We start from the raw sequence: 24,742 nt of genomic DNA, 5'->3' as shown, positions 1-24,742 counted from the left end.
CGTGAGTGAAAGGAACTCGGTGAAGAGCAAAAGTGAGATGGAGAGTGTTCCTAATTCAGCCTCTGATGGAGGTATTGTGAGGATGGGCTTGAAGAGCTTGAACCAGCAAAAGAGAGTATCCTTCCAAGATTAGCGCCAAGAAAAGACCTCAGTAGGCCACCTGCCTCCTCAAAATGGTTGGGATAATGGCCCTTGTGGCTGGGTCAGCTGGTTTTTATACTGCCCTAAATGCCAATACCAAAGTATGGAAAAAGAAGATTATAAATTTACTTTTGTCCAATAAAACTGGCATACAGGCTTTATATAAACATTCAAGTCCATAACCCTGTTTTAGGGTTACTTGCTTCACCGTGTTTAAATCAAAATATCATCAGATTTTTTCATGAGGATACGATAAAGTTGCATAATAGAATAATCACATCTCAAGGGACAAAGAATATGTTTCATAACCACCTTTAAATGGAAATCAAGATCATTTTATAATCTGTAATCAATGACAGAAATTATATATTTATGAGTTATAAGAAGGGAAAATTACTTCTTAGTCCCTGAGGTTTAGCGTAATTAACACTTCTGTCTCTCTATTTTGGCGACTCAACACTTAAGTCCCTCATTTTCTCTTCCGTCCAAATTCGTAGTCCTTCCGTCCATTTAAACCGTTTGGTCAAAGAGTCAAAGGTGAGAGGTGATAATTTTTTCCAAAAATACCCTTCTCTCAATATGAAATTTCTTTTTTTTTTTTTCTCTTTCATGTTTTCTCCAGTTGAAGAAGAAGAAGTTGCAGAAAAGGTAGGAAGAAGAAGAAGAAAGGATAGGAAGAAGAAAGGGTAGGAAGAAGAAGAAGAAAGGGTAGGAAGAAGAAAGGGTAGGAAGAAGAAGAAGAAAGAAGAAGAAGAATAAGAAAAAGAAGAAGAAGTTGCAAAAAGAGTAGGAAGAAGAAGAAGAAGTTGCAGAAAGGGTAGGAAGAAGAAGTTGCAGAAAGGGTAGGAAGAAAAAGAAGAAGAAGAAGAAGAGACATTTGGATTTGTGTTTTGTGATTTTGAAATAGTAGGATTTTTAGTGAGGGTTAATTTTGTCAATTCACGTATTCCAAACGGCTATTTTGGACGAAAAAACTACGAATTTGAACAGAAAAGAAAGTGAGGAACTTAAGTGTTGGGTCGTCAAAATAGAGGGACAGAAATATTAATTACGTTAAACCTCAGGGACTAAAAAGTAATTTTCCCTTATAAGATCTACACCAGCTCTTTTTTTTTTTCCTTTTTTTTCCGAAAGGTGAAACTGCATCAGCTTGTGCAATTGTTTCTTGCCATGAACATGAAGACGCAAGTCGCGGATTATGGCAGAGGACTGCATCTGTATTGATTTGCTGAAAGCCTAACCTTCCCTTTTGTCCCAAAAAAGACAAAAAACACTTACTTCCCAGCCGCGGATTAAACCCACAAGGCCCACAACTAAGCTCACGAGTAACTAAAAAATTTCAAATCACTATTTTGATAAGCAATTTGGAGTAGAATTGGGGAAGTAAAAATTCTCTCACCCTGTATATGCAAATAATATCTCCAATTGCACATTTGAAAATAAATAAATAAATAAAAGCCCCACCTCTCTAACAGCCAAGCATAAAAGGACTTCCACACTCTTGGAAGTCAGGGCCCATGGCGCTTTCCCTATCCCACTCTCTACTGTAGTCCTCCGTCAGCCCTCCTCTCTGCAATAGCCTCCCCTTCTTATTCTTCTTTCACTGCGAAGCAGTAACCGTCTTTTCGATTCCGCGGCCAAGGGGTGTAAGAAGGTAGATTTCTATTCCGATTCCCTCTGCTCCGCCATGCATGGACCAACCTCAAAGTCTGTCTCTCCAGTGATATTTGGGATATTGGGAAATTATTAGGTATTCATTTTTAACTGAAATTTGTGGGTTGCTGTGATTGAAGGGGAACATCTAAATTGTCGATTCTCGACTTTTTTTTTTTTTTAAAAAAAAAAAACAGCTTTGGTTGATTGTTCTTTATAATTGTTTATCTGTGCTTTGTGATAGTTTGTAATATTGTGATGCCGAAAATTCTGATAAGCAATTTTTGGTAATTTGAATGTATTGCTCTACATTGCTCTGTTTATTTTTTTATAATTTATTTTTGCATGTATACTCTATATGCGTGTGCATGTGTTTGATGAGGAAACGAATTGAGCATTTAAACGATTTACCAAACCGAATTAAAATGGAAATTTCGGTTCTGTTTGATTCAGTTGGTTCGCTTCGGTGTTTATATTTTCCCTTTATTCAGTTTTTGGTTTTTCTGGTTCAGTTGGATTGCACATTCATATACTTCTGCTCTTCTGTCGCTGTTGCCTTTGTTTCAGAGTTCCATTTCCACACTTGGCAATTGTATCAAGGTACTCGCACCTGCCTTTAAATATCTTTGCAAAGAAAGAAAACATACTGAACAAGGAGGGCAAATAGTAAGTGAAAAAGGGATGTTCCTGCTTCTTGTTTTAGTTTGGAATCCATTGTGATTCTCTACAGCGCATGTGTTGGAATCTTTGGCCCTCAAGCATTGCAATCCTAGTGATTGTTGTGGAGTTGGTGAAGGGATCACAATTTTATTTTTTTATTTTTTTAAAGAAAGTCCAAGAAAATGGCAAAAATGGTTGTGAAATCCATTGCTTCAAAGCGATCAATATCAACTTTGAGTCATCTTTGCGACAGAATTAAGCAAACAGGTAACATTCATATTCTATGTTTCTTCACTGTTTGTATGATTTGTTATCTATGTTTTACTTGATGATGGATAAAAGATAGATATTTATACAACTTTGTATGTATCAATATCTTGTATTTTCTGGTTTTTCTTAGCAGAAAATGAAATAGTCCAAATGTTCCGGCTACCCGTTCTGAAGGATGAGAAGCAAAACTTGCCCATTAATTCAAAAATTTCAAGGAAGGGCACTTCAGTTCGGATATTGGATGAGAGATTCATAAGGATTCTGAAGATATTCAAGTGGGGACCTGATGCTGAAAAGGCACTAGAAGTGCTAAAGTTGAAAGTTGATCATCGGTTGGTTCGTGATGTTCTGAAGATAGATGTGGAGATTAATGTGAAAATCCAGTTTTTCAAATGGGTTGGGAAAAGGAGAAATTTTGAGCATGACTCCACTACGTACATGGCTTTAATCCATTGCTTGGATGAAGCTAGATTGTATGGTGAAATGTGGAAGACAATCCAAGATATGGCGAGGAGTACATGCATGACCAGTCCTGCTGATTTATCTGAAATTGTTAAAATATTAGGCAATGCCAAGATGGTAAACAAGGCACTATCCGTGTTTTACCAGATAAAAGGTCACAAATGCAAACCAACGGCAAGCACTTATAACTCTATGATTTTGATGTTGATGCGAGGAGGTCACCATGAGAAGGTCCATGAGCTTTACAATGAGATGTGTAATGAAGGCAGCTGTTTTCCAGACACTATAACATATACTGCACTTATTTCAGCTTTTGGGAAATTGGGTCGAGATGATTATGCAATAAGGTTGTTTGATGAGATGAAAGATAATGGCTTGTATCCCACTGCAAAGATTTATACAACCTTGTTGGGAATTTACTTCAAATTAGATAAGGTTGAGAAAGCCTTGGATTTGATCCGGGAGATGAAAAGTAAGGGCTGTACTCCTACTGTATTTACTTATACAGAGTGGATTAAGGGGCTTGGAAAAGCTGGGAAGGCTGATGATGCTTATAGTGTGTTCTTGGATATGTTAAAAGAAGGCTGCAAGCCTGATGTTGTTCTTATTAACAATTTGATTAACATTCTGGGAAAAGCAGGTCGTTTGGAAGATGCACTTAGGCTTTTTAACCAAATGGGAGCTTGGCAGTGTAAACCAACTGTGGTAACTTATAATATTGTAATCAAGGCTTTATTTGAATGCAAAGCTCCAGCTTCTGAGGCTGTATCATGGTTTGAGAAAATGCAAGCAAATGGTGTTACTCCTAGCTCATTTACTTACTCAATTCTTATTGATGGCTTTTGCAAAACAAATAGAGTTGAAAAAGCGTTGTTGCTTTTGGAAGAGATGGATGAAAAGGGTTTTCCTCCTTGTCCAGCGGCCTATTGCAGTCTGATCAACAGTCTTGGGAATGCAAAACGATATGAAGCTGCAAATGAGTTATTTCTAGAGTTGAAAGAGAATTTTGGATGTACAAATGCTCGTGTATATGCAGTAATGATCAAACATTTTGGGAAGTGTGGTCGTCTTAATGATGCTGAGGTTCTCTTTAAGGAAATGAAGAAACTTGGATGCAAACCAGATGTGTATGCATACAATGCGCTCATGTCAGGTCTGGTAAGAGCTGGCATGATTGATCAAGCTCATTCCTGGCTTAGAACCATGGAAGAAAACGGATGCTCTCCAGACATAAACTCCCATAACATTATTCTAAATGGCTTGGCTAGGACAGGTGGCACCAACCGCGTAATTGAAATGTTCACAAAGATGAAACATTCTATTACTAAGCCAGATTCAGTTTCTTACAACACTGTTCTTGGCTGTCTGAGCCGCGCTGGTATGTTCGAGGAAGCAGCAAAGCTGATGAAAGAGATGAATTCAAAAGGATTTGAATATGATCATATCACTTATTCATCAATTCTTGAGGCACTTGGTAAGGTTGATGAAGATCATGCATCGACTGTTTTCTGAAAGGGACCTGGTGTTGTCAAATTAGTTCCCTGAGGTATTGTAATTTATAATGCTCTTTGTTATGATTGATCTGCTTTATAATTTATAAAAACTCTGTTAGGGGCAAATGATATACCATGATGATAGACCATTAAATTTGCATGGAAAAATTCATTTGTAGAAGGCTGGTTATCAGTAGTAATAATCACCTCTCAGGAGGGGGCTTGCACCTTCTTTATTTATGCTAAGTGAACTAACAGACACTGATCTAATGTAAGTAAAATCTAATCAAGGAAATTGGGCAAGGGCTCCTACTTGAGATAAAGTAGAACTATAGTAAATCAAAGAACTAGTCATGGAAGGTGTGTTATCCTTAAAGTCATATTTCTCTTAAAACCATAATGCTGCGGGGGTGTCAATTTTATGGTTGGTTTCTCTTTTTTAAAGTGAATGGGGTATTTCTGTAAGTTCTATCAACTCTGAATATTAACTAATGCGCACCAAGTCAGAATGTTAAATCTACATGAAACTGCTACTGAACTGAAGTGGTATTGTGATCTCTTTTACATAGCTATCCTGATTTTCTTAAACATAATTGGAATATTTTCACACCTGAAGCAATTAAAAGCAAAGAAATTACTCTCAGCCAAAAAAAAAAGGCAAAGAAATTAGAAGTCATGTTAAAGGGGATACTCACCTTCCTCCTTTTCTTATCAAAGAGAGGGAAATTTCCTAGGGAAAAGAAAGATGGCCTTCAATGAATTTTGGGGCTGAATTAAATCTTTGGTTATCTGATGACATGAGCATGATAAATTTTGCATTACAGCGAGACTTTCTGAAATAGTTTGTATTTTTCGTATTTCATTGCTTTTTCCATAATTCAGTAAAGTGGTTGACTTCTTGACTGCAGGCCCACCTGCAAGGTATGGTGCACATACCGTGATGAAAATTAATAGGCCTTTGCAAATCCAGCAGCAGCATCAAACACTGGCTTATTTTGATGCCTAATGTGTTAAAGAGACCCATAAACTGCAATAATAATGATCGACATTCTTTTTAGCAGCCAAGCTCCTACAGGAATGTTCAAATATGAAGCCGCAAGAACTTTGGTAGAAGCAAAGTTGAAGGGGCACAGGACTTCCTCTTTTTTTCCCTACTAAGAAGTGGTAAAGTTTTTCCTATGTATGATTCAAATGTTGTTGCTAGGCTTCAATCTTCCCTCAACGAATATGAAGTGGGTCATTTATCTGAGACAGGCTCTTGTTGGTAGTAGGTACCTTGATGTGGCAGGCTTGATGAACACATGAAACCAAACCTGTAGAACCTTTAATCCTGAATATGACCGGAAAAAGAGAAATCTAGCTCTGCAAGATTGATGTCATGGCTTCTTCCAACTTCAAAAGTGAGCCGGAACACCAGAATGGAAGTCCTAGTTCAGCTTCATTCCTCATTAAACCGAACGATTCCGAACGACTACAAATAAGGATTGTTGTGCTGCATTTGAACAGGGATAATGTGCCTATTTAACCATTTGAGACCCATCGACCCCCATCAACGCCAAGGGATTAAGTTGATATCAGTGTGAAAATCTATCATGAGAAACTAACATTAAAAGTTGCAATGTTTGTCAAGTAAATTGCATAAAGTGAAGCAGAAACACATACAACAAATGCAATGTAGCATACCTTCCTATTTGGTTATAGCTTTTACTTGTTGGTAGGTAATTGAAAATCCTGAAAAGCAGTTTTTATCTGTCAGATCAGTCTGCTTCATTTATTGTTTTTATGCAAGCACTCTTCTTCCACAAAACATGAGATGCGGAATGAATGCTTCTGGATGCTTATGCCTCATTAGATAAGGTTTATGTTTTTCAATGTTTTACAAACGATACTCTTGCATTATGCTTGAGGGCACAATAATTTCTGGAGGAATCTCAACTCCATTTAGATTTTTAGTCTCTTTTTATGGAGTAAGGCCGTTTAATTGATAAAACGCTATTGTAAACACGTAATTGTGGCATTTAAAAAAGGAAAAAGAAGAAGCAGCCACCATGACGCTAGATGGGGCTTTTATTCCCAATCCACTCAAATGCTAGCAAACACCACAGTTTCATTTTTCACTATTGTCATTTTGAATAAGATATAGGTAGATCTGGGAACCCAACACAGAAACACACAAATAAGAGATAAATATCAACTATAGCTGCATATAAAAGAAGAAAACATCTCTGAAAGGAACTACTTTGAAATTTGCAATCATGGCAAGACACTCGCAGATCTCTCATCACAAGCTGCAGCTCAGTTGCTAGGAATTGCATTCATTGGCGTAGCTAATACAAATATTGCCAACAATTCAATTGTCTTAAAAAAGATTATAAGAAGGCTCCAACATTATACAATAACAACTAGCAAATATACTAATTAACGCCACGGGCACAAATCAGATCTAGAAGCATTATCCACTGACATTATCAGCAGAGATACCAGTATCACCCTGCCTAATTTTGGCTATTTCAGCCTGTGCTCTCTCCATGATCTGCCTTTTCTGCATTTCTAGATCCCTATGGAAATCCGTCCTCATCTTCTCTAGTTCCAGCATCTATGGCCATTTATTATTCTCAATCTTCTCATATATCTCACTAATTTCTGAATAGAATCTGCAAGCACTTTACATGAGGATCCCTCGTTGCGGTCCCTTCCAGACTTCCTCTTCTTGGGTGCAAGTCCATCTGAATCATCCTCTACCTCGTCAGCTGATTCTGAATTGCCTGGACTATCCCTCATCTCATCCAATCCATTTGCACGATTTAGATATACTCCAGGGTTCATGAAAACATACTCTCCCTAGTCCACCCCAAATGAGAGCCCACCTTGCTGTGCAGATGTCGACATCAGCATATCCATCTTCTTGAAATAAACCCATTTGCTACTACTGCCACCCATGTCTGCTTGATTAATCTTCTCCTTTTTATACATCTTTTTCAATGTATCCAAATGATTCCTACATTACGTGTCTGTCCTCTCAATTTTTTATACTTCTGATACCTTCTCAGCAACTTCTTGCCGTTTCTCAGAACGAAGACTCTTCCCCCACGTTGCAAAAATTTATCGCCCCAAGCATCCAGCAAAACGAAAGTTTCATGCTCAGTCCAATCAGTGAGTGGGTTACGCCCAGCAAATGAGGGTTTTGGAGTTGATGAGCAGTAACAGGATGTGCTGGGATGCGAGGTGCAAATTCATAGCTTGAAGCTATGCTCTTTAGCTTTCGCTTCTTGGGATGCCTTTCCAAATCATCATTGATCCTCCTACTATAATTCTTTTGATTATCCTCATCATCATCTTCTTCATCAACGTCCGCATCCTCATCATAATCATCATCATCATCCACTTCTTTTCCCACAAACTCAATACCTTTATTTTGATAATGCTCCCCATCATCATCTCCCAACTCCTCTTCATCTTCTTCCTCTTCATTATCATCTTCCTCATCATCATCAACATACTGATTACCAACTGTCCTGGAATATGGAGCATTCTTCACAGGAAGTTTTTGTCGACTTGAAGAACCATAACCTTGCTAGTGATTAACACCACATGGGTTTGGACGGTACCTTGGACCATCCTCAGTGTTCATCCATTTTTAAGCACAGTTCAGCCTCAAGAACAAGAAAACACTAGAAACTTTTCACTCCAAATGCAGCAACTTTAACTGACCAGTTCCTTCTTCATTTAAAAATCCAACTCCCTGAACACCAACAATATAATGCTTTTCACCCTTAAAGTATATTAATTTCCACTCCAAATTTTAGCTTCCCTATTCTTCATCTAATCAGTTTTCGCAAGTCAACATGCTCCAAAAGCTTCTGCCGCCATAACTAGTTCCATAATATCATGTGATAAAATCCAGTTCCAGAAACAGCAAAACCCCAAGAATCTTGCCAACGGATAACAGGGGGTGTGCACGGTTTCTGGGTTCCGAATCTGAATGAAAAATTGAATTGAATTGAAATAAAATAAAAAAACTGATGGTAGAAATCAACCATATCAAATTAAATTTATTTAATTATTTAGTTTTAATTTTAATTTTAATTTTTTTATAAAAATTGAATCAAAATCCAAACAAAGAAATATATATTTATTTTTAAATAATGTATAATGATATTATAATTTTAATAATATATTTTATATATCATATGATTTTAATAAAATTAAATATATAATTATAATATTATTTAATTATTAAATATTTTTTATTATTTTATTTAGCTCATTTAGTTAATTGATTTAAGTGTGTTCTACTTAAATAGATTACATATATATAATATATACAAAATTATATTATTAGAGTATAAATTATTAAAATAATTATATGTGTTTATATATTTATAACCGCACGCATAGGCCTGAGCCTGCGTTCAGCATGTATTGGGCTTGGGCCATACACGCGCCCAGGCAAATTTGTTATTGCGCGTTTCAGTAATGCGTATAGTTTCATTGCGGATAAGACAAATTTGTATTTAAATGTTTATAAAAACAATAATTAGATAATACGGTGATAAAGTTAGGTTCAGAAAAAGAGAAATCATCGATGGAGTTGAGGATTTAGAGACGCTACGATCATGTGAATCTTTTAAAAAAAAAAACGGATTGAAGTTTTTCTGACAAGTGTACGGCTATGATGGTGTAAAGCTTAAAAAGTAGAAAGTGATCATGTCTATTCATTTAGCTTATTGTTTGTCGTTGCACGTGTCAAATATACTTTATTTCTGCATTTCACATGTTTATAATAACTCTAAAAATTAGTGTTATTTATTAATAATATAATATTATGATATATTATTTTAATATAAATTAAATCATTAATTATGATTAAAAATTAATAAAATTATGTATTTTTATTTTTGCTGTATTATAAAGACAATTTAAAAATAATAAAAATTTGATAGTCCAGAAAATTTACTAATTTTCTTCAATTTTAAAGATAAAGTGTAAATAAATGAAAATTGAGGGGGTAATAAAATTTTCACTCACCGTCGATTATGAATAAGGCTGCTTTCGGTTCAAAAAATTTCACTCACTCATCACATGCCAAACACGTGTGGCGGACCCCACACACAGTTGTTTGTTTTTCCTTCGTCAGATGGTCTCAATTCTTTGCAGACAATCACTAACTCTAAACCGTTCGATTAGCATAATGGAAACCGATGCTTGTGATTTCACTTTTTTAATTATAAAAAGGGATGTATAGAATTGTGAAAAAAAACTCTCACACAAAACGACAAGAGAGAACTGTAAATTAAACAGATGGAAGGGACTTAATTGGGAATCATCAGTCATCACCTAAGCTCATATATGGTTGCGGGTCCATTTCTGGGACCCACCAAATCATAAGCTCGATGGTGATGTTTCACGCCGTTAGTTAAATTAAATTAAGTTTTAACAATTTTTTAATTAAATTTAAGGATATAATATCAATTTTGCCTAGTAATTAAACTCTGTTAATACACCAAATACGCCGTTAAGTGTTAACAGAGTAGAGGGAGGCGTTTGGCAAGTCCTTTTTTTATATCTTTCTCTATAGGGCAGGAATGAGACTCTTAAATATAAATAAATAAATGATAAATTATATTTTAATTTTTAAATTATATCATAATCAATAGATTAATATTTTTATTTTTAAAATTAAATATTTAAATTTTTATTTTTATTTTATTTAAATACATAAATAAAGCTTTGAATGTAACGAGAATAGTTTAAATATTTAATTTTAAAAATATAAAACTGTGTTGTTAATTATAATATAATTTATATATAAATAAATAAATTTTTTTTGAAAAGCTTTATTTATGTATTTTTTTTCACGTAGAAAATTTAAGGTATATAACAGAAGCACCTTTTTTGTGGACCCCAATCAACAGTCCAATTCTATTTTTGACCCACCACTCCAATCTCTCCATCCATTTTACTTGGGATAAGTCATCTTCATCTCATCTCATCTCCTCTCCTCTCCTCTCCTCAGAATTTATGTGAGATGTAAAATAAATATAGAAATAAATATTACTTTTAGTGAAACACTATTTAACAAAAATTATTTTTCTTTTACTGAATAAAAATTCAGATAATCCATGGATAAAATTTAATAATATAAGCCTCGTAAACATAAAACTGAAACTTCTAATAAAGTGGATATTTTCAAAGATGGCTTTGTCTCATATTTTCGAAAGATAGTTTTTAAAAAATTATAAAATATAATTTAGTTTATTTGAAGACAAGTGGAAGAAGATATATTTGATTTTCAGGGATCTGATTCCCGCAATCTGAAGCTTTGGCCCAGATTTGCAGTGTACACGTTCATTGGGTGTGAATGCTATACATTTAAGAAAAGCTGCCTCTGTCTTAGCCATTAAACAAGCTTTATACGCATTTTAATACATTACTGTAAAACATACGTATTTCTTCTTAATCATAAGAGAGAGAGAGTGGAGGGGGGAGTGGTTCTCAGAAGACTCACTCTCAGTGCCTCACTGCTCAGAAGTGATAAAAATGAAACTAAAATTTTAAAAATAAAGCTAAAAGAAAAAAAATTATACAGGGAGAGTTGTGCTTGTGCCTTGTCCATATCAATATTTATGGCTCTACTTGCATTTGGGTTTCTGTCCGGCTCTGCTTCAAAGTTTTGAGAGTGGAAACCCAGGTGGGTCTTTCATGTTTTTCCTATTTTGATTCGTCTTATAGCTTATAGCGATGATCCATTTGATGCATTAGTTATTGGGTATTTTTAAAGTTTCAATCTTTGGCCTCTGTTTGAAGCCATACTGTATTTTTTTTTTCTATTGTCAGACTTGGTTTTTAGTGTTTTTGAGGTTCTTTTTGATGCTTGATATGGATCTTTTTGCCGTAAACATTGATCTGATATTAGTTTTAATTTCTAAGCACCCTTTGAGGAATTTTAGCGATAACAAAAGGATCAATTTTTTATGTTAAGGTCTTTCAATCCTTTGAACCCTTTACTTTTTGCGCATGCTTGATTCCTTGTGGAAATCTAAATCTCTGAGTTTAATAGCGCAAATGATGCATTTGATCCTCTTATTCATTCAATAACACATTTTATAGAAAGTTCTCTGGTATAGGTTATCTGGGTAAAAAATGTAAAGCAGTTCCTTTGTTTTTCTAAACCTCTGTCTCTCTCTCTTTCTCTTTTTCTCTCGCTGGGGAAAAGGAATGAGAGTTGGGGGACTAATAGATCTCAAGCCTTTGCCTTACATGATTAAATTGCATGCTCATGACTTGCAATTTTGCTAATTGATATTTATTATTTTGATAGTTTTATTAAGTATTTGTGATTATGAAATCTTTATGCCTCTGTTTATCTTTAATGGTCTGCAGTCATAGGATTCCTGGTCTTGAATTAATGAACTGGTTTCTGGGTATTTAAGCTCTTTTGTTTTTATTGAGCATAGATTATATCGTTCTGGACCTTTTCGAGTCTATAAGGCAGGTTCCATTGTTGATACCTCGGGTTAAATGTGGTTCTCAGATGTCATTCAGAGCTCATAAATGTTTCAAAATCATTTTGGATCTTTTACTGTGACCAAAGATTTGTCATCATGGCGGGGCAATTTTGTGATATCTTGCTTATTGATTCACGTCTCTTCTAAATGCTTTGCATCTCATATTGATTCTTGACCGTTTTGGCACTATTTCAAATTATTTTGAGGCGTTCTACTTTTCTTTGATTTTATTAACTTCAACTTTTACAGCAGGGAATTGCCAGTTTTTTTTACTTCAACCATTGAGAGGCTCTTAATGATGCTTATAAGGAGAAGCAGATCACTGTAGGAGCATGCATGTTCAATCTAATGGCTGATTCTGCTTCAGAATCCGATTGCAAATCTGATGCACCAGGCCTCAGATCCATAAGCAGCTCATTCTTCAATTTTCATGGTTTCTTTGTGGGGTTTGGTTCTAGAGGTTCTTCAGATTCTGACTCGACTAGGAGCCATACATCTCTTGATTTCAGTTTTCTCTCCAATCTTGGCAACCCTTTTAGCCACAAGTCCCCAAGATCACCAACTCAAAATGGCCATCAAAAGAAATGGGATTGCAGTAAAGTAGGTCTCAGCATCATAAATTTACTTCTCGACGAAACCAAACCAACTGGTGAAGTTCTTAATTCACCAAAGAGGAAGAATATAATCTTTGGATCACAGGTGAAGACTGGTTATTCTGTGAGATCCAAATCTTTGCCAAGAGATTACATGCTTTTGCTACTTTCACAAACCAAAACTCCCAACCCCAAATTAGGCAAATCGGATTCTGATGCATTCTTTGGGAATGATGGAGTCCCATTGGAACCTAAATCCTTGGAAATCTCTTCTCCAATTAGCTTATCCCCTACATCCCCTTTGAGTTCTAAAAGGTTTTGTTCTGAGAATAGAACCACTGCTATAACAAGTTTACCCCAGTTTAGCAGTGGAGGTACACAAACAGATAATTCCATGGAAATCAAATTAAGTTCACTTCCAGTACCCATTGCTTCTAGCCATGTGAATGTAGGTTCTCTCTCTGCGCGTGAGATTGAGCTTTCAGAGGATTATACCTGTATAATTTCTTATGGTCCGAACCCTAAAACAACTCACATTTTTGGTGACTGTATTTTGGAATGTCACACAAATGAGTTGTCCAGCTTTGACAAGGCACAAAATCTGGGCTCCGAATTGCTTCAAGAGGCTAATTGCCTAGAGGTGGAGGGTCCAACTCCTCATTCATCTGATGAGCTCTTGAGCTTCTGTTACTCTTGCAAAAAGAAGTTGGAGAAGGAAGTTGATATTTCTATCTACAGGTACGCCCTAAAATATATCTGTGAATGAAATGCCTTACTTATGATTTTGACAATTGAATCTAGTTATCATGGACATGTTGTGGCTTTTGATGTTTTGCAGAGGTGAGAAAGCATTTTGCAGTTTTGATTGCCGCTCTGAAGAACTTTTTGCTGAGGATGAAACAGAGAAAACTTGTGATGATTCCCCTAGAAGCTCACGTGCATCCAGCTACCATGAAGATATTTTCCAAACCAGCGTGCCCATTGCTATATAATGGGTTATGTTATTCTCCCTTCAGTTTCTGATGCCTCAGTGATGAACAAATTGTATCATCTGTTTTCAAAGAGCTGTTTATGTGTATCTGTTGCAGCCATGGATGATTACAAAGGTGAATCATGTTGTCTTCTGATTGTCTTCCAGTTTTCATGGTATTGGTGAATCCCAGGTAGCAACAAGCATAGAGTTTCTGTTTTTGTGGTCAAGGCATAGACATAATCTCAGATTTTTGTTATTCTATGTTTTGAATTAGATGAGTTAGAAGTGGCCAAGAGCCCTCACTCATCAGTTTTCTATCTATTTTCTCTGCACTGCATTTATCAAGAGTTTTGTAGTTGCCTTTTGCACCTATTGAACTCATTGTTAAAGCTTTTCAGCTTTATCTCCCAAATGTCCTCCTCTCAAATATTCAGTTGATGAAATTTTGATGGATCAAATTTCCGTGTGTGGCAATTTCCAGTTTTCTGATAATTTCTAGTTTTCTATGTTCATGTCAAGTACCATATGAAAGAAAATTGTGTAGGTTTCAACTTGTTCATGTCCAGCCTTTTCTGGCAAAATCTCAACTCATATCTGTATCATGTAATCGGCAAAGTTGGAGATATGCTAAAAACTTGGCAGATTTTCTATGTGCTAAATTTTGGTATAGTGGGCTGAGGCTTTGGAGAAAAGCTGAGTACACAAAACAGAGGAACCTTTGTTTCTGATGCTCAGCTCCCATCAAGCTTTGTTATTTTTTTTGCAATTTGGAACGACCAAATTTTCATTCTTTTAAGTACCAAGTTGGAGAGCCTCTCTTGAAAAGGGCAGCATCAGTGGTCCAATGGAATTGTCTGATATTGGGGAGCCTTGAACCACACACACATACACACTTGCTGGTCAATGGCTAGGAAACCAACCATTTGAACTTTGGACCACTAGTGCTGGTGGGCTCATTTTCATAAATTTTAGACAAAGCCAGTAGACAACAGAGGGTTAATGAATATAAAAACATATGCAATCTTATTCGAATATATATGAAATTATGCCTGAGAGGAAAAGAAAATATAATAATGACTATCATGATTAAGGAACCAAAACCCCAAGGTGATGATCGCAGATTAAGGGACTTTGGGAGATTAGAGCTAAACCACGAAATTATGCCTTTTTACAAATAATAATAATAACAATCATGACTCTACTCAACATTTAAATGTGGTACTTATCGTATAACTTTCCTATTTAACTAATTCGGTACTTAATAAATCATACTTTAAAAAATCATACTTAAATGAATATTACTTTTAACCTTCAGGCGTCAGAAGGTCCAGTTCAGATGAGGCTCATACTAGAACAACTGAGTCTAGATTCAATTATGATTCAGGTGAGATACTAGAACGACCGAGTCTAGATTCAATTATGGTTTAAGGGGTGATTTTATATTTTATAAAAATTCGAGTGCGATTTAGATAAGTTGGACTGGACTAAAATTCGTTTGAGAGGACTCTAACTCCATATATCCATTGGCCCACACGAAATAACAGAAATAGCAGATTCCATAACATTTGAGATTGTATTTCAATTACGCCACATGGAATTAAATGGCCACTTGATAAAAGAAAAGAACATGGTATTTTCACGTTCGGAATTGTGTCCTAATGACGCTGCATGAAATTGAATAGTCGAAATTATGTTCCAATGACGCTGCATTGAATTAAATAGTCGTTTGACAAAAGAAAAGGATAGATTATCTTCGTATATATGCCCAGTGTGAATGTAACAGAAAAGTATTAGCATCAGACAGCGATTATACGTCATTTAAAAACAAAACGAGAAGGATACGTAAACAAACATAAACCAAGCTGAACTTAACTCCCAGCTGGATCTCAGATATCAACTTTAAAAACACCAAAGTTTAAGAAAGTGTAGATAGAATAAATATATTTAATGGAATTACATACATTGGAGTTATATTTAATGGAATTACATACATTTATTAACTCCATTTATTTATAAAAAATAACTGGGATAATAATTTTTATGAAATTTTTTTTTAATAAAATAATTTATTTTTTTATTATTTACTTTTAATTTTAAAATATATATTAATAAATTTATATATAGATATTAAAATACTTATAGGAATATTATTGAAATATATTTTGTATAAAGTTTGAATAAATTATTATATTATTTTTATTTCTTTCTAATAATATAACCTTTAATTAAAAATATGTGTATAATGAACAACTAAAAAATATTTTATATTATTAATATATGATTTAGTATATAATAATATGATCTAATGTAGTCCTAATTAAACAATTAATATATTTAAAATTAAAATACATTTATATTTATGCTATTTTAGATATATTTACAATTTTCTTTTTGAGAAGAATAAATATATTTTATAATTTTTGTTACTATTTTAATTTAAATTTTAATAAAAATTAAAATAATACTCCCATATTAAAAATTTAATTTGATAATAAATAGAATAAATTTAAATTATCTCAGTTTAAATCTAAAAGATGTTAGTTTTACTTTATTTTCAATTCTCAATTAAAAAAAATAAAAATAAAAATAAAGATAATAAATATAAATTGAATGTACGGTTGGATATAATTTTTCAATTCAGTTGAAAATCAGAAGCAGCGAGGGCTGTGCAATCAGTAGCCCCAAAAAGCCTCGCCTTGATGCGCCTGATCACTATTTCTTCTTCTTTTTCCTCTTCTTCAATCTTCTCTGAGAACGGGTCGATTGAAATCTAGGGGTTTTGTTTTCCTTCTTCATTGATTTGAATTAATTTTCTCAATTTCACCATTTGGTACACTCTCGGATCCGATCTGCCCACTTTTCATGCCCTCAATTTTCACTTTCATTTAAGAAAAATGATCACTTTTTCTAGAACGCTTAAGATGGGGCGAGAATTTTGATTTTCTTGGAGTTCTTTTTCTTTTTTTTGATAAATAATTCCATCTTCGTTCTGTAGTGATTGATTTTGGAGAGTTTTAGGATTAGGGTTAGTCATGTTCTATGGTGCAGTGGTATGGGATCCATGGCTAATTGTTGCCCAAATAGTGTGTCTCCAATGCCTTTATTATCTCACGCTTGGTTTTTTCTTATCGATTCTTGTTGGGACTCGCGTGTCTCGCATGAGTCTCTTCTATTTCTTTGATTTCGTTGCTGTCACCACCTCTACCGTCACAGGTTGGTGTGTAATCGCCTCCTTTCTCTTCAGCTCCATTGTCGGGTAAGTACTTAAATCAATTTTGCTTCTTTTGTTGCTTTTATTTTTCCTTAGTAAGTTATTTAATTATCAAAATTGAAACCTCAATTATTTGCTTTGATGAATTTTTTTTTCCTGTACTGTTTAATTAGCTTTTGCATCCTTAGGTTGGGTCAGTTTTGTTGGTTCACTAGAACTGTAGCTTAGTCTGTGATTTGACAGGTAGTTGTTTGCTTTACATTTTGTTGGTTGCATTTTGTTGACTGTAAATATTTGGAACATATAGATATACACACCTACAGCAGGAGGAACGTGTTACTCTCATTTGTGATAGATGATGTATATGCAGCAGACATGGGTATTTGCTTTATAAAAGAGGTCAAGCAAAACAATGTGGCAATGCTGAGAGTATTTTATTTAAGAAATATATGTAATGCTTTCAATACGAGTTGGATAGTGGGAATACAACAAATCCTGGTTTCAGAGTTTCATGTTTGTTCAGGTAGTTTGAGCAGAGTGTGTGTGGAGACGCTCTGTTTCTTCTTTCAGTTGATGATTGATGTCTGTAAGAAAGGTGGCCCATTTGTGGTTGTAAATTTGCTATGTTCCAAGAAAATTTTACATCTCTTGGTTTCGATTCTGTTAGTCTGTATCTGATGGCAGTTTTGAATGTATATATGTATCATTTTGTTTATTACATGCTAAACTTCCGTATTTTTATTTTGTTTGGTTTATGTAGAGCTGGTTATTTGCTTTACTTGATTGAGAGGTCAAAGAAGTGCTTAGATTTTTCTGCAACCCTCTACATCATCCACCTCTTTATATGCATTATATACGGAGGTTGGCCTTCCTCAATAACATGGTGGATTGTAAATGGTACTGGACTTGCAGTGATGGCTTTGCTAGGTGAATATCTGTGCATTAGACGTGAACTTCGAGAGATTCCAATCACACGATACCGATCAAGTAAGAATGTCTCCCTGTGTGTTAGGCAACAGCCTAAGAGAATTTTGTCATATATTTTTTTTCTTAAAATTTCTTTTTATTCCCTCATTCTTCCTTTGTGATATTCCTTTTGAGGAATACAGTTTATTCCAGTTGTTGAGGAAGTTACTAGCCTTGATCTATACTTTTGTTTTATGTGATCTTTTGTTGCCCAAGCAATCAACATAATATGCCATGTGTCATGCAGCTGATGTTTGTGTTGTGGCCTCAGGGCTGTAAGTAAATTGAGCTATTTTAAGTTGGTTAGGTGCATTTGCATGATAAGACTCATTTTAAGTATTATTTAGTGAGTGAGCTGAGTGCAAGCCTCCTTTTTAGGTTGTCAAATTGGAATAAGACATGGTTCAAGTGTTCACAGGGGCATGCTGCAGAAAGTATTTAATCTTCATTTTTACTAATGTCTCTTTAATCTTTTTGGCAGTGCGTGCTGTTTATTGTGTTCTTTTAAAAATTATTTTCATCTTTTTTCTTGCTTTAGAGTCTTATGTATATTGGAAGAATTTCTTGACAATGTTTTAATTTGGATATTGTTGCTAACTTTCATGGAAATCAAGCAATGCATTTGTTTATAGTTTTTTGAAATTTCATTTCAATCTTTTATTCTGATTTCTTGGTTCTTTAACTGTGATGTATTTTTTTGTTGAAGGTGATAATAACTGTTTATCACATTTTAGATGGTTTGCAAAGTTATGCTTCAGGATAAAGTTTTCATTGTGTACATTCTGTTGCTTTGTAGTTTACTTACTTGGGTCTGAGTGAGTGGAATGTTGTTCATTCTTGAAGTTTGTATTTTCTTATTCATGTAGATATAAATATGTTGCACATGATATGATAATTTCATTGCTTCTTTTTTTTTAATAAAAAAAGGAAAAACTTTTAACAATTCTACTCTAGTGATCTATGATTCTTTTTTTTTTCTTTTTTTTTAAAAAAATTTGTTTATTGGGAGGGCTCATTGGGCTTTGGGATACATGTTGTGGGATTGTCTTCCCTCACTCAAGCCATTTTATTAAAAGCTACTAGGATGACAAACCATTTGAAAGCGTTTGATAATAGAATCTTAATTCTCTGGAGCACTTAGGCTTGAGGGGTGGACAATGAACTACTAGGCCAATGGTCAATTTTATGAGTTTCAGTTTCTTTTATAAAAGGAACGATGTTTCTAATCATAGAATATTTCCATGCAGATGTTTGATTGATAAGGAAACAAGATAGGGAAGAACAAACTTTGTTCGGGCATGTACCTTTTGCTTGTGGAAAGGTTTGAAGGACCTCCTGGATGAAGCTTATGAAATATGAAATTCAAACTGTGATGGGATGAATAGTTTTAGTCTACAAATTCTATTGGCTGTGCTGAACAGAATGATACGGAATGGCCACAGAAAATGGAGATGGTTCATAATGATGGGGCGATGGAGCATTTGAGAATAGGTATGCGTTGTGTCAGGAAACTTTCAGTGTACAATTGCCAGGTTTCTGGTGAAGATGCTTGTTGTTATTCTGATATTATTTTCTGGTTTAGTGCCTCCTTACTTTAATATGAATTTGGATGAGTTTCCATGAACTTGGGAAATATCCTCGTGTCCTTAACTTCTTTTGAAGCTGGTAAACTAACATTGATTTGATCGATCTTTATAATTGGTTTGTTTTTCAGCTATTCAACATGGTAAGCAAGAAGCAGAAATTATAGTTAATAAATTAACGAAAGTCTCTTAGGTTTCCCCTAACAAATGCCTCATTGTTTCAAAATTAATCATTTTAATCTTTATATTTCATAAACGATATGTTTAAGCTTTTTAAAGAGCGTGCAAGTACAATTAAAAAAAAAAGATAAACTAGAGTGATTAATTTTGGAAGTCTGGAAATGAAAGTATATGTATCAAATCTCTTGCTTGCAATTTATTCTTGGAAAACAATGGTTTTGCCCATAAAAAGCGGAAATTTAGATTTATTCTGTGGAACCCCTGAGAACATCATGTTCCCGCATTAAAGATTTCAACGGGTAATTGCATTTGCAAGATACAAGAAAATTGAAGACCCAACACAATCACTTTGAGCAGTACTTGGTTCTTTAATCCGTGTTAAAGGGACAGTCGAAAATGATAATTCAGATAGCTTCACCTTTGAAGTTTGCATTTTTCCTATAGCATCTTGTAAGCTCAACTATTCCATCTTTGTGCACACTCTACAAGTAAATGTTGATAACAGTAAGATCCACAAAAAAGAAAAAAAATTGAGATCAATATATGTGGTGTCTATGAAAGGAAATTTGAGATCAATATATGTTGGTGTGTATGAAAGAATCGGGTCTGAGTATGGAGAATAAGGAGTATTCAATAAGTGAGCAATTGATATGGATTTGGAGTGTTTATGGACTATATAGTATTTTATAAGTCACTAAAGGTAAATAGGGAGTACAATAAATTTTTTTTTTTTTAAAATGATAAACTGGGTTAGCAGTATATAAGATGCTTCGGTCATTAAAATTATGCACTGTGCAGGGCATATGCAATGAATACTCTTTTGTTGCACAAATTGTAAGAATCAAAATGCCGCCTGTAAGAGAAAATATATCTAGAAATAGATAATGCATGTATTATAAAACAATCCTACATGAGCAAATATATACACACATACGCAGTTAATGAGGAGGAGGAATAGCACAACTTCACAAGTACCCCAGAGTTTATGGCTCATAGCATCACAACTTAGAAATACCAAATATGAAAATTTGGCAATAAACAGATTCAAACTCAAGTCACTTTTGAGTGATGTAAGAGTATGAGAGGTTTGATGCAGATATATTGTGTAATTCGAATAGTAAATGAATTAAACTGTTTGTAAGTTATTCGATAATCGACTCAATAAAAATTTAATTTATGTGTTTTTTTAAGCTAGTTAAGAACTTCAAAATCATTTTCTCAAAAGTGCATATTTTTCATCTATTCTCATTTTCTTTTCCAAAAAAAAAAGGCAGGCAACATTTTCCATTGCCTTGCTTCCTCAAACAGTTAAAGAGAAAGTCCTCTATTGACTAGAGAGCTCTCCCTATCTATCCTGCCATATTCTGAGAGTAATTTTTCACATCTGTCCACTGTCCTATTCTCTGAAAAAACTCATGGCTGAGACTTCCACACGGCCGAAATATCAGCTATGGCTTCTCCGACTGTAAGATAAAGTCCATTTAATCCAAATGACTCTAATACTTTAGATTGGTGCAGCTTTTCCATTACACTTCCAACAGGATTTGCCAGCACAAGCTGCATATGAAAAATGAGTGTCCCAAGTTATAAAAAGCACCAATCCTAGTAAAATGTCTTGAGGTCTTGCTCTTACCTGAAGAGATCTTTTCTCCATTATCTTCCTGAGTTCACATACTAACTCGATACCGCTCGTGTCTATAGCTGTAACAGCTGAAAAAAGTAAAGAAAAAAAGGGTAAATTTTGTCACAGCTGTATTTTAGAATGTATTTTCTGCCTCAAAACGTTTTTCCTATGCTGAAATGTGTTCAGATGACTGTTCTAGCAAACAAACATAAATTGCATTATTAATATAGAAGTTGTGAGAGAATTGAGATTCAAGGAATGACAGAAAAGTTTCTTAAGACAAAAAGGTAAAGTACCTGTCATGTCTAAGATTATGCATTTAAGTGCATTTCCATTATTTGCTTTTATCATCTCTTCTTCCTCGCGAACCCATCTTAGTATCCTGCAATAGAAGATAAAGCTTGGTCTCATTTTTAAACTTGGAAATTTATAAAATTTACAGCGAGTTTGCTAAGCAATTGGAATTAAAGGTGAACTAACCTTTCTTGGAGGTAAGTAGAGTTTGCGAAGTAGATTGGGGATTCGACAGCCAGTATTAGGAATGAAGGAACTCTTAGAGCTTCTCTGTATCTGCTGAGGCTCTGGTATATATGAGTTCCTGGTATGTTTCCCATAACTACGGTGTTTGGCCTGGTAACATGGAGTAGAATTTTGAATACTGAAACACCGACCTGAACTCCCAGCCAAGAAGTCACTCAAGTTAGCTCTTCTTGTTCTGTTCTGGATTTCTCAACCATGTCAGACAATATAAGAGAATTGGTGAGCTTACCGCTATGGCAAGACCCAAAGGCACTGAAATGAAGAGGACCCCAAAGAAGGAGGATAAACAAGCCAAGAAATCAAGCTTGTCGACTTTCCACAATTGATATGCAGCCTGGTAATCAATTAGTCCGATCACAGCTGTTATGATGATGGCTGCCAAGATTACATTGGGGGTGTAGTAAAAGAGAGGCATGAGAAACAGCAGAGTCACAAGCACGGCTGAAGCCATTACTATGTTTGAGACTGCAGTCTGTGCTCCAGCATTGTAGTTGACAGCAGATCGAGAAAATGATCCTGAAAAAGTAGTCGAAAAGGGTGGTTTAGAAGTTGCGAGAGAATCAAAGAACTACAAAGAAAAGTTAAAATTATGGATTATCACCTGTTGTAACATAGCATGAAGAACAAGAACCAGCAATGTTCATGAAACCAATAGCCATCATTTCTTTGTTACCATCTACTTGGTAGTTCTTTAGTGCAGCAAATGTTCTTCCCACAGCAATTCCTTCCTTAAAAGATGTAGCAAGAGATGGAAACATTTAGCAAAGTTTAAGGTTGCTGTGAGAGGAAGTTAAGAATACCTAGTTTCGAGCTCTTAGGGAACACACGATGAACAGAACGAAATACATGTTTTAAGCAACTTACTGTGAGAGATAGGATTCCAGTTACAATGCCAGTTTTGATGGCAACTTCTAGATAGGAACCATTAAAATATAGCATATTTGCTGAGGGTGGATTCAAGCCTTTAGGCAAATGACCAATCTGGCAAGAAAAGTTCACATAAAGAACTTGCACAGATGATTCTGATATACAAATAGCAAAGCTTAAGCTGTCAATTCTTACAATTGAGACTTGATGAATCTTTGATTTAAGGCAGAAAACTAAAAGGGTGGAGATGATCACTGATGTTAATGGTGCTGCTGCTGAAACCCAGAAAAGTTTTGGATTCTTCATGCTCTGTGTCAATCCATCAATAATGAATTAAGAACTGTAATAAGAAATTAGTGAGGTATTTCTGTAGGAAAAATAGAGGCACTCACAATATGCCTTGTTGTCAATAGAAATACTAGGAAACTGAAGCCAATAACAATGGTTTGCCAGGACCACTGCACATTGAATTGCTACATTGTTAGCATATGCAATTCTTTCAAAACAGCAATATAAAGAACCCTTTTGCGAGAAAATTACCTCGTCCCTGTTGTTGAAAACAGAGGACATCACAGGAACAAACTGCATCTTGCTAGTGAAGTGAACAATTCCAAGCAACCCTTTCAGCTGTTGCAGTGAAACAATAATGGCTGCCCCAGCCATAAACCCAACAAGAGTTGCCTTTGATAGAAAGTCAATAACAAAACCTAACCTGTTAAGATATAATCATAAAAACAAATCAGTTCAAACTCAATAACATAGAAACCATGTTTCCTTAAAAACCCACAAATTTCTCCATGGAAAGCAGCTTTCTTTCTTTCTTTTTTTATTAAATTTGTTTTAAAACAGAATTTTGAGGTCAACATCAAGATGTTTTAAACCATCACTATCAACTTCTCCTACATGAATGAACTGATTTTTTTACCTTAGAAGACCTAGAGAAGCCTGAAACACACCAGCAAAGAAGGTAGCAGTGAAGGCCAATTTTAGATAAAGAATTTGGTCTTCAGTAGGCGAAACTGCCTCACTTAGCATGGAACCCATCACCAATGATGCTATAGAGACTGGACCAACACCAAGGTGTCTTGAACTTCCAAGGATAGAGTATATCAATGGGGGCACAAAGCTTGAATCTTCAAGAAAATCAAGCATTGCAAATTTCACTCTAAAATCATAAATCCCCATTTGTTCGTAACTGAATTGCAATATTGATACTTACATAGCCCAACTATAGGTGGCAAGTTTGCGAGTTTTGCATAACTGATTCCCTGCAACATAAGAAACTTTATCAGATCTCTGGAGAGGAAGAAACTTTTGTAAACCCACATAAGCAATTTCAGTTAAATTACATTAACATGAATATGTATATGTATACGTATACGTTTGCATATACATGATACATTTTCATGAATGCTTATATAAATACTTAGTTCTCAATTACCTGTGGGATGGCAAGGCTGGCAATGGTGAGACCAGAGATGATATCAGACCTGAAGAGCCTTAAACTATACTGAGGACCCCATTGGAAGATAGGGAACAAGAATTGAAGACCCAGAAGAAGTTTCTTGCGCAAAGTTTGATTCTTGAATCTGTAGAGAGGATCATCAGGGAAGAAGATCTCACCAAGTCTTAGTTTCAGTTTCTGGAGGGTGGTTTGTTGGGGTGGCAGGCAGACACTGTGTATCTCCATGGGCGGCATTACTGCTTCAGTGGTGATTCTGAGAGAGGTTTCATGGCAAGAGAAGTCTTCTACTCTATGAGAATTGACACCCATTTTTTAAACCAAAGCAAAAAGGAGAAGTGAAAACAGAACTTACTGAAGAAAAACATTAGGCTGGATTTGAATTTATAGAGAAAACGTAGAGACAGAAGGAGAGCATGTGTGAAGATGGCAGTTACTTGAACAGTTGTCTGCATTGTGTTGTGGGTACGAGCATTTTGGTCTTTTTCTTGTGCTTACACTTTACAGGAAAGTTGCCTACATTTATATTATAAAAAAAATTCCTCCAAATTAAATT

At 34.9% G+C, this 24,742-nt stretch overlaps 4 protein-coding genes and 1 pseudogene across 9 annotated transcripts; 3 read left to right on the top strand and 2 right to left on the bottom strand.

Annotated features, from left to right (window-relative positions):
- The first annotated feature begins 1,298 nt into the window (after positions 1-1,298).
- LOC110613746 (pentatricopeptide repeat-containing protein At3g16010) lies at positions 1,299-6,434 on the top strand. 5 transcript variants are annotated; one of them, XR_006350518.1, is made up of 5 exons: positions 1,299-1,795; positions 2,362-2,721; positions 2,858-4,732; positions 5,588-5,843; positions 5,951-6,434. XR_006350518.1 is itself a non-coding variant. In XM_043956085.1 (4 exons), the coding sequence occupies exons 2-3, from the start codon at positions 2,637-2,639 to the stop codon at positions 4,696-4,698; spliced, it is 1,926 nt and encodes a 641-aa protein (XP_043812020.1). In that variant the 5' UTR covers positions 1,299-1,795; positions 2,362-2,636; the 3' UTR covers positions 4,699-4,732; positions 5,588-6,434. The 5 variants fall into 5 exon arrangements, 4 of the variants coding, with proteins under 4 accessions (XP_043812020.1, XP_043812021.1, XP_043812022.1 ...); XM_043956085.1 differs by having other exon boundaries at positions 5,588-6,434; XM_043956086.1 differs by having other exon boundaries at positions 2,307-2,721; positions 5,588-6,434.
- A 471-nt stretch (positions 6,435-6,905) lies between these two features.
- On the bottom strand, positions 6,906-8,669 carry LOC110614039 (annotated as a pseudogene).
- Positions 8,670-11,133: 2,464 nt separating this feature from the next.
- Positions 11,134-14,227, top strand: LOC110614186 (FCS-Like Zinc finger 10). Of its 2 annotated transcripts, none has more exons than XM_021755686.2 (3): positions 11,134-11,370; positions 12,437-13,518; positions 13,619-14,227. In XM_021755686.2, the coding sequence occupies exons 2-3, from the start codon at positions 12,524-12,526 to the stop codon at positions 13,770-13,772; spliced, it is 1,149 nt and encodes a 382-aa protein (XP_021611378.1). In that variant the 5' UTR covers positions 11,134-11,370; positions 12,437-12,523; the 3' UTR covers positions 13,773-14,227. The 2 variants fall into 2 exon arrangements, with proteins under 2 accessions (XP_021611378.1, XP_021611377.1); XM_021755685.2 differs by having other exon boundaries at positions 11,135-11,370; positions 12,440-13,518.
- A 2,158-nt stretch (positions 14,228-16,385) lies between these two features.
- On the top strand, positions 16,386-19,563 carry LOC110613550 (protein SYS1 homolog). The gene is made up of 3 exons (XM_021754741.2): positions 16,386-17,009; positions 17,725-17,951; positions 19,178-19,563. Exons 1-3 carry the CDS (start codon positions 16,786-16,788, stop codon positions 19,183-19,185), a joined length of 459 nt encoding a protein of 152 aa, XP_021610433.1. The 5' UTR covers positions 16,386-16,785; the 3' UTR covers positions 19,186-19,563.
- LOC110613548 (probable sulfate transporter 3.4) lies at positions 18,923-24,652 on the bottom strand. The gene is made up of 13 exons (XM_021754739.2): positions 24,166-24,652; positions 23,944-23,992; positions 23,650-23,857; positions 23,265-23,436; positions 23,117-23,182; positions 22,920-23,033; positions 22,722-22,838; positions 22,459-22,585; positions 22,087-22,373; positions 21,798-21,988; positions 21,614-21,699; positions 21,327-21,403; positions 18,923-21,250 (listed from the first exon to the last, which is right to left on the bottom strand). The coding sequence occupies exons 1-13, from the start codon at positions 24,496-24,498 to the stop codon at positions 21,107-21,109; spliced, it is 1,971 nt and encodes a 656-aa protein (XP_021610431.1). The 5' UTR covers positions 24,499-24,652; the 3' UTR covers positions 18,923-21,106.
- Between the last annotated feature and the right edge of the window lie 90 nt (positions 24,653-24,742).

This window comes from Manihot esculenta, chromosome 4, assembly GCF_001659605.2.
Source record: "Manihot esculenta cultivar AM560-2 chromosome 4, M.esculenta_v8, whole genome shotgun sequence".
In the NCBI taxonomy this organism is placed as follows: Eukaryota; Viridiplantae; Streptophyta; class Magnoliopsida; order Malpighiales; family Euphorbiaceae; genus Manihot; species Manihot esculenta.
The sequence above is the reverse complement of the archived record's forward strand: the minus strand, read 5'-3'. Positions and strand labels throughout refer to the sequence as shown.

Coding starts and splice junctions, on each gene's coding strand:
- LOC110613746 (XM_043956085.1), top strand. CDS start 2,637: ATGGCAAAAATGGTTGTGAAATCCATTGCTTCAAAGCGATCAATATCA. Junction 2,722..2,857: donor CGACAGAATTAAGCAAACAG/GTAACATTCATA, acceptor TTTTCTTAGCAG/AAAATGAAATAGTCCAAATG.
- LOC110614186 (XM_021755686.2), top strand. CDS start 12,524: ATGTTCAATCTAATGGCTGATTCTGCTTCAGAATCCGATTGCAAATCT. Junction 13,519..13,618: donor GTTGATATTTCTATCTACAG/GTACGCCCTAAA, acceptor GATGTTTTGCAG/AGGTGAGAAAGCATTTTGCA.
- LOC110613550 (XM_021754741.2), top strand. CDS start 16,786: ATGTTCTATGGTGCAGTGGTATGGGATCCATGGCTAATTGTTGCCCAA. Junction 17,010..17,724: donor CTCTTCAGCTCCATTGTCGG/GTAAGTACTTAA, acceptor TGGTTTATGTAG/AGCTGGTTATTTGCTTTACT.
- LOC110613548 (XM_021754739.2), bottom strand. CDS start 24,498: ATGGGTGTCAATTCTCATAGAGTAGAAGACTTCTCTTGCCATGAAACC. Junction 21,700..21,797: donor TCTACTTACCTCCAAGAAAG/GTTAGTTCACCT, acceptor CTTCTATTGCAG/GATACTAAGATGGGTTCGCG. Junction 21,404..21,613: donor CATAATCTTAGACATGACAG/GTACTTTACCTT, acceptor TACTTTTTTCAG/CTGTTACAGCTATAGACACG.